The sequence below is a fragment of the Manihot esculenta genome, chromosome 16 (genome assembly GCF_001659605.2).
Source record: "Manihot esculenta cultivar AM560-2 chromosome 16, M.esculenta_v8, whole genome shotgun sequence".
Classification (NCBI taxonomy): domain Eukaryota; kingdom Viridiplantae; phylum Streptophyta; class Magnoliopsida; order Malpighiales; family Euphorbiaceae; genus Manihot; species Manihot esculenta.
This window is the reverse complement of record NC_035176.2, coordinates 31,885,623-31,899,174: the sequence shown is the minus strand read 5'-3', so window position 1 is coordinate 31,899,174 and position 13,552 is coordinate 31,885,623. Positions and strand designations below refer to the sequence as shown.

Here is a 13,552-nt window from a genome sequence, read left to right as displayed (position 1 = left end):
GGAGATTACGAGGAAGACTTGATTATATCCTTTTGGTTTAGCATCAAATACGTCCTTGTAATATGTAAGAATTTGTATTCCATTTCTATTTCAATGACTTATCTTTTTAAGGTAAGAGTTTTGTACATGATCTTTTCTTTTTCTTCTTTTTGTTTTTTTGCAAAATGAGCCGAACCCCAAAAATAAACGAAGGATGATTTATGTTTTCCATCAGTATAAATTAAAATTTTTTTAATGAAGTTTTTAAATTTGAAAATAGAAGAAAAATAACTAATTCTTCATATGAATTTCAGGCCCAAAATTGAAGGCGATTGCTAATTCATCTGAATTTCAACGCTGCACTCTAATTTTGACCCCCCAAAAAAATTTCAACTCTCAAGATTGATTATATAACTATTTTTTTTTCAACGGCATAAATTTTAAAAAAATAAGGAATAATGGAACAACCAGAGGGTCCTGGAGTTGCAAACCAAGTAGGCAATAATCGACTGAAAGTAAAAGATACTTCTCTTTCCCTTCATTTTCCTGGCCTTTTATATTCCTGGGAACTACGGTTGCTTCATTTTCTAGCAGACAACAGACAAAAATGGTCTGGACTAGTGTGGAATACAAACAAATAGAAGGAATATCCTTGAAAAATTGGTCGGAAAATCGAAGTTCCTGCATCGGAAACGACAGAAAATTTTCGATGGAAATAATGCTGGTTGTCAAAAGAAATGAGGAGATTAACACGTACCCAGCCGCTTCAACCTCAGCAATGAAGTCTCTCTGCTGTCTTTCGTGGGGTGCAGACGCCTAAGTCTATGGAACTATGTATGATAAAAGAAGAGGCTTTAAAAAAAAATTTTGACTTTAAGCAAAGAGTTGTAAATTCATCTATACTCCTTAGATTTAAAGAAAAAAAAAAAATTATAAGCAATCGTGAAATGTGCATTGATAATGTGTAGCCCATCAGTATAGAAAGAGTAACGTATGTTAGATGCTCATTGTATATCATGTGTTTATAATGAGGTCAGTGGCAGTTACAACTGATTTTAAGTGCTTTTGAGGTTGGCCTCTCGCAATGTACTTCTTGTGACCCAAAATTCTTATTCCTATAACTATTCAATTAACATAAATTTTTTTTATAAAAAAAATAAAATACAAGACTGTGATAAAAAAATTGATTAATTAGACGAGCGAGAAGTTTTAACAAATAGCGTTTTGTTAAGACGATATAACAGATATTAAAAATTAAAAAATCTTATTACAATTTTTAAAAAATTGAAAAGTAAGTTTTAAATATTCAATGATTATTTATAATAAAAAAATTTTTAATATGCAAAATTATAAAATATTTAAAAATAATTTAAATGTAAAATTAATTTCTAAATAGTAGAATTTTCATCCCGAACTTTGCGATTAAGCCTGCAATTTTTGTTATATTTTATAAAATCGTGCGTCTCGAAATTTTTTTTTAAAAAAGTTATCTTATATTTCCATCAAATATTAGTAACAAAAATTAAGTTCGATTCAAATTTGTTCGTAAAATTTAAATTTATTGTATCAAGAGTATTCCAAATCTTACATTTTGTATGTTTTAAAGATAAAAAAAAATTGATAATTATTAATATATTTTTATAAGTGAAGTATACTATAATGTTAAAATACAGAGTATTGTTTTAATTAATTAGTTATTTATATACAAATACATGATATAATTTTCCTATTATTACATCCCAATAATTGACATACTAGTATTAATACCACATAATATTTTTTCTATTTTATATAAAAAATTATAATGTAAAGGTTGATTAATTATGTATTTATTAATTTTTTAGTATGCTTTTTTATATATTCTAAAATTATTTTCCTATATTTCATAAAATATAATATTACAATATCTTTTAGTATTAATACCACATAATATTTTTTAGTATTCTTTTACAAATTTACATTATTTTAATACAACATTTATTTATATATATAAATTATTGAAAGATGATAGATTTAATAGTAGATTTGTCTTATTTTATTCCTATTTATCATATTTGATCCATCAATTATTTGGTTTCTTTCAATTTAACCCTTAATTAAAGAACCAAAAGGTGATTGATGAGGGACAAAAATATTAATAATAATAAAAATGTTTATAATAGTAAAAGTATTTATTAATCATGGCAGAAGTTGAAGAATAGACGGAGTAATGAAAATGTATAATGAAATCAGAAATAAGAGATTAATTAGGCGTTTTTACAAAATATGAGATCAAATTCATTAATTTATTATAATATAAGGACTAAATAGTAAGTTTCCATTTACAAGAATTCCATGAGGTGGTACAAGGAAGAAAAAAAAATAAATATTATTTTTATTTTAAGTTTGAGCTATATACAATTTCAAGAATAAATCTGAAAGGAAGGTGTTTATTTGAAGGGTGCAAAATGAATTTCAATTCAAATAATTAAGCTCTCATATGTGTAAAGAAATTATGTAAATAAAATATTTACAGCATCCTCCATTTCTAGCTCAGTCCCCATGCCTGCAAGACAGAAAAACCCACAGAAATTTTCAGATCACTATGCAAATTTCTCAAAGAATTGCTTGGTAGATTGGAAGAAACATTCAACAAAACCTGGAGACTGGAGTTTTTTTTTTTTTACCTGAATCCGGCCGTCTGAAGTTCCAATTACTAACAAATCTTCATTACCATCAAGAGCAATGCATAGAACTCTACCATCAGAGCTGGTTTGAAGTGTTTCGATTTTATTTTGCTTTTTCTGATCCCAAATTTCCACAGTTCCTCCTTTGGATCCTAAATAAATGAGCTCTGAGCTTATTGCCATAGCCCTTACTTCCAATGTTGTTGGAACTGATCCTACCAGACCATAACTTGAAGCACTCCAAACCTTTACCAGACAAAACAAAATTACACATTGTTAGTTGAAATCTCCAACAAGAGATGGCATTTGAGTTGGTCTCTTCAGATATAATACCTTCACAGCAGCTCCATCTAAGGCTGAGCTTGCTGAATATATCAGTCCATTGTGAACTTGCAGTGCATGTATGGGATTTGCTTTTCCAAGTAATTTTCTTGATCCATTTTGAATGGTAACAGATGCTCCTGTTGCCAAATCAATTTCCTGTAAAAAATAAAAGAACTTTATACTCAGAACTTCAGTGGCAAGCAAAGTAGAAGAGCTAGTCTGCAGCAGCTGAGATCAGTTAAATATATTGCTGCAAGGAAACATGGTACCTGAATACTACTATCATGGCATCCACAGTATAGTTTTCCTTGCACCAGAGATAAGCACCTGACATATTTATTGCCATTCAACAATTTTGATCCTCCACTCCATGAGTGAACCTGAGAGGAGATAGAACCCAGGCTTCAGTTAAACATGTATGCAAATCCTTTTAGATGCAGAGTCTTTTTTTGGTGTTTTTAAATATATGCAACTAAAAAAACCAGCAAAAGTAAAGATGGATAAGCTAATATGATACCTTGACTCCAGCTCCTTGAGGAATGAAGCACGATATGCTATTGGTTACCACTAGATTATGAACTTGGTCCTTCATATCATGTACTTGTACACAATGAATTTCTTCATTGCCAATGGACCAAACCTATATCACAATTGAAAAACCCTTTGAATGCATAATAAATCTGGAACAGATTGAATCAGCATTAGAGACTTGATGATCACTGCTAAGAAGGGGACTGGAAATCTATATGATGAGCTAATTTGGGAAGCAACTCCAATAACATAACTATGTTGAAATATCTGTTGATGACTTGTAGAAAATGTAGGGAAAACACTAAAAATAGTGATTTGGGTAATGAATATTGCAGAGGTTTGTGGTAAACAAGATTGATTTTTGTAGCCTCTATTCTGTAGTTATCTTCTTTGAAAGCTGGCAGTTTTACAAGGTATTTGAGATGCTATACTTTCTGCATTGATTTTTTATAAACTTTATTCAATCATCCAGAATTTAAATAGTTATAAGAGCATACCCTTGCAGTTCTATCAAGCGAACCACTATATAATCTATCTCCTGAATGTAAAACTACCAAGCTGGTGACTGCCTTGCTATGTTCTCGAATTTCTTGGATGAGATGAAGAATGCTGCCTCTGCCAGTCCAAACCTTCAGAAATGGTTCAAAGAAAGTTAATAAACTCAAATTTCAGTGAAGTATACTCGATGCAGTTTAATGACATTTTCTGCTTAGAATTAACGTTATGAATGCTGACTGTGGTTAACCACAGCAGACCAAAAGATTTTCTTCTAAGAAGTAAGAAACACTATTTTTATAGACATTCGTAACCAGGAAAAACTGAATTTGGAGACAAATAAAGAATGCTAAAAATCTTGTTGATGCCTGCGTAGTACTAACTATTTAATGTACACATAATTAACATAAATACTAGCAGTTGCCAATTTGCAGGCAACTGCTAGAGCAGTTGTGCAACAGAGCAGCATAAACACTCTCCATAACATAAACACTAGCAGTTGTGCAATAGAGCAGCATTTCAGGGACTCTTTACAGTATAGAACTTTATATTTTTGTAATACAATGGCTCATATCTTATGCATGGACTGGAAAGAAAATGAGGCTGGATGGTAGAAATTACCTTTATAGTTCCATCAGAATGGCCAGAAAATATCCTGTCTTTGAAGCAAGTTATAGAGAGTACTTCGCCATTCTCGCTGCAATCTGCTTGAGTTAGTTCTTCATGATTCCATAATTCCTGCTGTCCAAGAAGCACATGATTTTTCTTGACGGATGAATATATGTACTGAAAAACTGATAGGTGCATTAACTTTCAGGTGTAACCAACTTACAGCGCTGGAGTCATGCCCCTCAGAAAGAACTTTCAGAACTTCAAGTGCCAAGGTAGAGGATTTCTTAAGCTCTCTGAGACCTTTCTTGATATCCTTCATGTGGGAACTGAGGTCTCGCAGCCCCTCTAGAATTCATAATATCAACCAGTAAGCTTTTAAGGTAAATCAAAGGGTTCAATTTTCTAAAACAGTCTCTTAATTCAAATTATGTTTATTGCATAGATTGCCAGCTACCAGGATCATTCATGAAGCTTTTCAGTGCAAGCAATGAAAGGACTTGGTCTTCAGTTTCTTTTGCAGACTTAAAAATTGTGATAAACCGCTTGAGCAGGCAAACTCGGGCTGCTCCTCGTATCCCTGTGTCAGGAAGAACACTAAGCATATGTACTAGCCATGTTGCTGACACAAAGCATGCCGAAAATAACTCTGCATATCTGCTCTTCAATCCTTCTGCTAAAGCCTCAAAAATTAAACCAAACTCATGGCTTACTAGAGCAAAAGCCATCTTTCTTTCCCACTCTTCAGCTGCTTTCTCTTCTTCCTGTTGATGTCAATGGAAGCAGTAATAATTATCATGTGGAGACGAAAATGTAAGAAACAAAATCATAACTCAGCAGAGAAGCAAGCACAACAATATCAATGACTAGTTCATAACTTTAAAGGTGTTATTCAGTAATTTCAAAGATTCTGACCAATTTTTCTTCAATTTCTCCAGACAATTTGCCAAGCTGCTCCATGCGCATAAGATTTCTGTAACTTTTGCCAAGTCCAGCACATTTCAGAAGAAAAGCTCGACCAAGGGACTTTCCTGAGGCAGTGAACCTTCCTTGCAAAGACATAATTGTATCTGCCGCAGCAATTTGAGCAGCAGGAAATTCAGATTTCCTAAGGCATGAAATAAGAATATCTATTGCCTCTTCTCGGTATATGCTCATCTTTCTTGGCTCAACCTAACAACCAATACATAACTAATATAATTATCTAATGCAAGCATCAGACACTCAATCTTCTTTGATCATAGTTCTGTGAAAAGAGAGAGAGAGATACACATACCAGAAGATCAAGTTGGAGTAAGAGACCAGCCACAACAGGAGATTGTTCTTGAAGAGCTGTCTGTAAATAACTAAGAAAGCTATGCATTGTGCTAAAAGCACCTTCATCCTTAATAATATGGAGAACTTGCTCATTAGATGTCCTCCTAAAAAAAATCAGACACCAAAATTTTCTCTAGCTATTATAAATCCAAGATTCATCAAGCAATTGAAAAATTACACATATCATACTTGAACTAGAGACAAAGTACCTGTTTAATTTGACTAATTCAGAGAAGAAGCGAACTATCTCAAACCTTTCTCCATCACTTGCACTCATGAAGGTCTCCAAAACTGGACCCAACTTAGATTTATCAGCGATCACGTTTCTACATTTCCCATCTTCCTGCATACACCTTAATAAGATCCCTACTGCTGCAATCCTCTCCTCTGCCCACTCTGCTTCCAAGCTGCCAGCAATGCTTTCAAGCACTTTGGTTGAAACAATGGCATTGACAATTGAAGAAACAATACTGTCCTCACTGCCACAGATGATTTGTCCCAGTAGAAGCACAGAAGCTGTTTTTGGCTTCAAACACATTTTGATCATGTCCTCTTTCTTCTTAATGACCGTTAAGAGAGATTCCACCATGTCCATCTCTAGTAAGCTCATTGTAGAAGGTCTTAACAGATATATCAACACAACAGCTTCTAATAAACCCTTCTTGAAAAGAGCCACAATGCATTCTACATCAGATTCAACTCGTGTGAGTGTCTGGATCACACCTTTGTCTCTTGACCCCAATTCAGACAGGAGAAAAACAGTTGCTCTCAGTACTTGTGGATCCATTGAATTGAAAAGGATCTCCACAAATCCATTAACAACTGGAGGTTTTGAAAGCATGCTTTGAACATCAGGGTCCACATTGGCCTCCTGCCAGAATTGCTCTATTCGAAGGACAGCCATTTCAGACTCGTTCAAAATCTCTGATGTACAAAGAATGGTAATGGCATGTCGTAGCTCACTCATTGGACTATCAATAGTGGCTTGGCTAATGACACTATTAGGAGAAGTAACTGGAGCCATTGTTGTTGACTTGAAGCTTGGTTCAGTCTTCTGGTTTGTGGTTTCAGATTGGTTTGAGACGAAATCTGGATTCTGTTCTTGCCAACTAGCAACAAGCCTTTTGAGCACATAGTTTGTTTTAGGCAGTTGGGTGCTAAGCAACTTCTGGCGAGTAATGGGGCATGTTGAGTTTCCTCTATCAAGCCATTCTTGAATTGCCCTTCGTTCATATGTCTGCCCTGTCTCAAGAGTTACAGGATCATCAAACAGATGGCTTGTTATGGGACAGACAAAGTCCTTTGGAGGTGTATGTTTTCCAGCACCTGGAGGATTATCTGTGTCTCCCATTACATGATCTGGAGAACTAAAGGTGACAGAAAGAATTCAAAGATGAGAAAGTTGCAACCAACAATGTAATGACGATAGTGTTACTTTCAATAAAACATACCTACTGGAATCTGATATAATAGGCTGTTTTTGTTTTTGGGTTTGGCTTTGTCTAGGCTCAAACAATGCCAATTTTGTGTTTTTTCCCTACAAGACAGTGGCTCAACATTTATAACTAAAATAACTGCATAGTTAAATCCGTACAAAGTTGATAACTATTTTCTTGTTAGCAACGATTACCTCAAGTTCGGCTTCAGATTCTGAAGAGGAACAATTAATCATATCGTCGTCCAAAGAAGAATCAATTTCAGAATCAGAATAAGTCGGCAATGTTGTCAATGTCCTAGAGTTAGAATTTTTGAGGGCTTTTACAGAGACTCTTTGAGGAAATGATGGTGGAGGAGACTTGGATTTGCTGCTGCCACTGAAACTACAGAATTCAATAGATCTTTCTCCTTCAGCCCATATTGGCTGCAAGGAAAAAAACAAAAGTTAATCCTACAGACTCTAAGAAAACAAAAATGAGCTTAGAATTAGCAAATAAACCAAAAGCTTCCGTTGGACTTTCTGACAAACAAGTTTCAGAAGATCAAAAACACCAATCATCCAATCATTTTCTGCAAGTCCTCTAATGATTCAAACTTCAAAGAATCCAATGAACGAGCACTAGCAAAGGAAAATGTTCAGAAAGTGAAGAACAGATGTAATTCTTGCTTGAGATTTATACAGATAGTGAAGGAAAAGCCAGAAAGAAAAAATTGAGGAAATGAATGTTCATGTATACTATGGTAATTGCATTGGTTTAACGATAATTACAAAGTTTGCCTACTTAATTCAATCAAGCCAGCTTCCTCATATCATTATATTTTTTTACTATTGGCTTCGAGACCTTTAAGCCTTGGAGACGACTCAGTATATATGTGGGTGGGAAGGTAATGAATTGATTATTCATAGCTGTATGCACAGCTGCATATTTTTTAGCACTAAAATACAAGCAAGTGTCACCACGTCAAAGTAGGCCAAAAGGGATTTAGGAAGACCAAGTCAGAGAGGCCAAAGGGGTTTTTGTTTCTTGTTTCTGTGTCTATTGTTGAGAGTTGATTGTTGACACATTCAAAACAAATCCACTTGAATTGGATAACAATGACAATTACTCAATTACATAAAAATTGCAGAATGCGAATGAAATCTGAAGAAGTTGAATTGCTCTTGAGGGAATCTCAGTAACGACAAGAAGAATAGCACAAAAGTCGTGACAAATCTTGAAAAAAGAGGGTTCAGGAAAAGCAAAAAGGAGAAATGAATGAAGTTACATGAACTATGCAATATGAAGAAGAAAATCTACAAGTCCACTTCCAAGTAGAAGTAGCATTACTATTACCAGATTTGAAAGCTAAAGCAGTTGCAGCTTTCAAATTGTGAATTCCTATCAGGTCCTTCTGTTTTGTAAAAATTATCTATTTAGTCTTTATGTATAAGTTATAAACATCCCATTATCTTGTAAAATCAAAATCTTTAGTCCTCTCTCTATATATATTCTTTTAGTAACTTATTTTAGCATGAAATATTTATAATCCTTGTAAGGATAAATATGCATATTATTTGGTTTCTCTGGTAAGGATACGACAAATTTACCAACGTTGTATTTGATTAGAACTATAGAACTTCACTTTACAAAATATGCAAACGTTTTAATTGAGTTATTAAAAAATAAGGACTAAGTAATCAATTTTGACAAAATGCAGGGACCTAATAATAATTTAGCCTTCAAATTCTGTATTTTTCTTTCGAAATTTTCGGGAGATGGAAAAAGAAGAAGCAATTAATAAAGGGGAAACAAATAGAAGGAAATTTTAGCATTACATTATACCGTCCATTCAGGAATCCCAGTTCCTCTGTTTTGATCCTTACATCTTCGCTGCTTCCATCCAATTTATCAACTTTTCCAACCTCCTTGATGATTACCGATGGTGGTGTAATTAATCTATTTTCATCTTTATTCTCTAAAACCTGCTTAAAGAATTTAGCAAAAACCCTGCAATTCTCATCAAGAACCTCTTCATAACTTCTTTCTAGCTCCTTAAACTCCAAAGCTTGTCCTCCACTCATTTTCGACAACAGCTTGGAGCTGGGAAGAACCACTGACACATCACCCATCAAATTTTCGTCGCTATCATAGCCTATGTTCATTGAGGAAGAAGAAGAAGAAGAAGAAATACTTGATCTTTGATCATTAAACCATTGAAGAACTGGTAAAAGATGGACCAAGAACAGCTCCTCAAAAAGGACCGGAGCAATCTCTGATCGTGATAATGAAGGGTCTAAATAGAAGATGTTAAGTAGACTAATGGCGGCATTGGTGGGTTGCTGGGTTAGGGTGTAAATCAGAGAGAGAAGAAAGGAAGAGAAGGGGGTTTCAGGATAGGAGAGGAGGAGCCTTTCGGCGAGGCGGAGAGAGGAGGATCGGCTGAATAGGTTTGTGGAAGAAATGGCTTTTTCAAGAGTTTCTGAGGCTAGATTAAGGGGTTTGAGAGTGGTAGGTTGGTTGGAGGATGAAGCTCTTCTGCGAAGAGTGGAGAAAATATAGTGGCGGAGGTCAGGTTGGGAGAGGGATTCAGAGAGGAAGGCGGAGGTGTGATGGAGAAGTTGGGATGCCGTGGTGGTGGCTGCGGCGGTCGACATGGCGGTTGTTTTAGTGGAGGAGGAGGAAGAGGAAGAGGTTTTGAGTATGAGTTTATGGGGCGGGGGCATGGAACTGTAGAAGAAAAAGAAAGTGGAAAATTTGGGTCCGTTAGTATTTGGAGCTGAAAATAACGGACTTTGTGATTTTATTTTTAATTTTCTCTTGCTCGCGCGAAACACGGGACGGCCTTTGTGGATTGAAATGACTAATTCAACCTTTGGAAGTAACAAAGCCAACCCAGGATATATTAAATTCCATCAACAGCCCAAAGAAGGGCATAAACGGTAGTTCAAATCAGCTTTGAATTTTGGCGGCAGAAGTGGACGGAAGTTTAGGAAGAAAGCCAAAAACTGGGCCCTCGTTGCCGCCCTCGCCGGCCTTGACTCCATCCGGCTTGCTTATTCCATTTGTCATTGAATTGTCCATCACATCAAACTTTTCACACACAGCAATTAATATTATTAATTTAACTTTTTTTTTTCTCATTCTTCTCTTATTGAAATCTTAATTTATTTGCAAAAGTATCAAATTAGCAGTTGAGTATAATAGTACACAATTAAGCGGACAACAAGGAAATGAATCTAATCAAAGCATTGACAGCATTTTGAGCAGCCAAGGAGGAGAAGATGGCAGCTTCATTGGAAAGAGCAGAGCCCCCACCTGCTAAATCCGACAGAGCTCTGATAGCAATAAAAGGCTTCAGCTGCTGGCTACAGACCAAGGCTACTGCTGCACTCTCCATGTCAATTGGCGTTGCATTGAATTTGGAGTTGAGGAACTCTCTATAGGCACTGTTGTCCACGAAAACATTAGCACTAATGCCCCTTTTAACTCTCACCACCATTGGTGTTCTTGGTAAGCAAGTCGAATTCACGCATCCTCCTAACTTCAAATCCTACAGATTGCAGAACCAAAGTTTTCAGAGATAGAATCGGAATCGAAATCAGTGGAAGAAAGTAATGTAGTAGAAGCTCAAGTACCTGAACTTTCTTTGCAACTTTGAAGTAATGCTTGTCTACAGGAACCCAGAAGGAGTGCTGCCTAAGTTCAGGAGTTCCATTTACCGGAAAAGTCTCCTCTGGTTGGAACCAGACTCTGTTTAAAAGGTTGCCGACTGGTTTCCCATTTTCTGCATCAGTTTTGTTGTTGTAATCAGAAAATTGAAGAAACCCAATTTTCCTGGTGTAGTCTCCATTAGATTCTAATGGAAGCTCGTCATTAGGCTCGTCTCCATACCTCTGCTCATGATTGAAGCAAGAAACAACGTCAGGTGTCCATTTCTGAGCAATTAAGCATAATTTTTTTTGTTTGGGTAAATTACAGTCTAATCCTTAAATGTTAGTATAATTAATAGATTTTTGGCAAAATATCCTTTATTGCATTCATTAAAATACTTTAGTTCTTAAATTAATGTGCAGGAGGCTGGCACAATTGACCAATAATTCTCTCCTCACGGGTGAGGAGAGAAAAATTAATTTGAATATTTCGTTTGATTTTTTATTTATTTTGATTCGATTCGATTTTTAATTTAAAAAATTTTAGTTATTTTGACTCATCCGATTTTGATGAGACAGAATCGATTAATAATAATAATATATTATTTTTAATAATATAGAAAGATTAAATCATATTAAAATATTTCAATTAAATTTTAAAATATTAAAATTAAAGTTTTAAATCCATCAAATCAATCAAATCGAATTGAATCAAACTAATTCGATTCAATTTTTGATTAAAATATTTTTATAAATACTAAAATTTTGATTTTTGATTTATTATCTTTACCGACCTTGATTCCGTGACCTTGACTCCGACACCAATTTTAAGAGTATTTTGAAAAAAAAAAAATTATCTTTTTATGGAAAGTGGACCAACAGAAAATAAAAGAGGTTAAGTAAAATACAGAAACATTCATAATCACTTCAAAATTTGACCCTTTTTGTTTTTTACCTGCCAACTCCAGAGGCCAGTGTGAGCCCAGTATTGAGGGATGGTTACATCTCCGATTTGCAGTGAAGGATTTGCGTTTCCTGCAATTCCATAGTGGACAACACCACTCACCTTGAACAGACTTAGCAGTAATTGTGTGGTTACGCCAGCATTTAGCTATTTGAATAAAATTTAAAATAAGAAAAAAGAGAAATCTTGACCTGTAATTAATTTAAATTATAAATATAAAATTGGAAAAGTAAAATTGAGAAGAAGAGAAGACGGAAATGCTCACACCATGCTTAATCCAGTCATCACAATTATAACCTTCACATTTTCCACCTTCCCTATCCTAAATCTTTTCCCTGTCCACAAATTTATATACCTACTATGAAACTTATAGTTGAGAAAGAAAACGAATAAGAAAAGTTATTATTGACCCACAAATTCATTATTCATGTAGAAAATATAAATTTGATGCAATTAAATATAAAAAAAAAATTCTACCAATATATAAATAAATATTAAGTGTCTTATAGTCGAACTACAAAGATTTTTATAAATGTTTTAGATTTATTAGTGTGTTATGTACACGTAGTTTAAGAAAGAATTAACACAAATTCTTTATTCATTTAGACAAACACAAATCTATTGAAATCAAAAACGTAAAAATTCTAAAATTTACCAGAGAAGTCCAAGTAAGGAAGCTTAGGATTGGGTACAAAACTTGGAGATTGAAGAAGAGGGTTCATCTCAAATGCATTAGCCACAACAATACCTAAGTACGGACCCTCTTCATTGACTCTACCAATCTTTTTAATGCTAAATTCAGAAACTGCTCCACAAGCTCTATCAATGCAACAACCAAATCCCACCATCCAAACCACAAGAAACACCATCAACACCTTTCTAATCATTGTCTCTCTCTCTCGACCTTCAACCCAAAAAATAAATAACAATAATAATAAGAAGAAGAAGTATACGCTGAGGTGGTGGCGTTAGGCAGTGGAGATTTATAAGATGCGTAATGAAGAATGCTGGTGAGGTTGAAGATTCAATACAATAGGTAGTGGTTTGCAATTTGCACACTGTCAAGGAAGAATACAAAATTCAAAACATGGAATTCTGTGAGTATGCCGATTTTGGTGGAGGTCAAATCCTGGGATAAGCCGCCTGGAATCTAGCCAATGGATCCTATTGGTTATCAAAACTGGGATAAGCTGCCTGGAATCTAGCCAATGGATCCTATTGGTTATCAAAACCAAGGGAAATGAATTTAAAAAAATTAAAATTAAAATTAAGTTCTTTAATTTCAAATAAATTATTTAAATTTAATTCTTAAGTAATTGTTGATTTCAAATACCATTATAAATGGAAGTTAATATCAGCATCTTAAGGGATGGATATGTTCAAATAGCATATAGCTGAGTTGGCTGGATTGATCCAAGAGGACCAAAACCATGCATTGGGAAAATAATCTCTTCCTTTTTTTTTTCTTTTACTTGGTTTGAAAGTTTCCAAGTTGTGTAATTTAAAAAAAAAAATTCCAAGTTGTAATAGTATTTAATTGAACTTTTTTATATTAGATAAATTAATATAAATTTAATTTGATTTAATTTTCAATCATTC

General features: G+C 34.3%; 2 protein-coding genes across 6 annotated transcripts; both read right to left on the bottom strand.

Annotated features, from left to right (window-relative positions):
- Positions 1-2,295: 2,295 nt before the first annotated feature.
- On the bottom strand, positions 2,296-10,283 carry LOC110604262 (putative E3 ubiquitin-protein ligase LIN-1). 4 transcript variants are annotated; one of them, XM_021742424.2, is made up of 15 exons: positions 9,175-10,283; positions 7,552-7,782; positions 7,373-7,458; positions 6,131-7,288; positions 5,881-6,025; positions 5,520-5,777; positions 5,062-5,368; positions 4,828-4,952; positions 4,617-4,736; positions 3,998-4,129; positions 3,487-3,609; positions 3,239-3,349; positions 2,979-3,125; positions 2,646-2,891; positions 2,297-2,524 (listed from the first exon to the last, which is right to left on the bottom strand). In XM_021742424.2, exons 1-15 carry the CDS (start codon positions 10,060-10,062, stop codon positions 2,507-2,509), a joined length of 4,095 nt encoding a protein of 1,364 aa, XP_021598116.2. In that variant the 5' UTR covers positions 10,063-10,283; the 3' UTR covers positions 2,297-2,506. The 4 variants fall into 4 exon arrangements, with proteins under 4 accessions (XP_043808070.1, XP_043808071.1, XP_021598116.2 ...); XM_021742425.2 differs by having other exon boundaries at positions 4,617-4,733; XM_043952135.1 differs by lacking the exon at positions 3,239-3,349 and having other exon boundaries at positions 2,296-2,524.
- A 147-nt stretch (positions 10,284-10,430) lies between these two features.
- LOC110604265 (bark storage protein A) lies at positions 10,431-13,061 on the bottom strand. 2 transcript variants are annotated; one of them, XM_021742429.2, is made up of 5 exons: positions 12,609-13,061; positions 12,221-12,288; positions 11,945-12,100; positions 10,975-11,232; positions 10,431-10,889 (listed from the first exon to the last, which is right to left on the bottom strand). In XM_021742429.2, the coding sequence occupies exons 1-5, from the start codon at positions 12,838-12,840 to the stop codon at positions 10,551-10,553; spliced, it is 1,053 nt and encodes a 350-aa protein (XP_021598121.1). In that variant the 5' UTR covers positions 12,841-13,061; the 3' UTR covers positions 10,431-10,550. The 2 variants fall into 2 exon arrangements, with proteins under 2 accessions (XP_021598121.1, XP_043808072.1); XM_043952137.1 differs by having other exon boundaries at positions 12,907-13,051.
- Between the last annotated feature and the right edge of the window lie 491 nt (positions 13,062-13,552).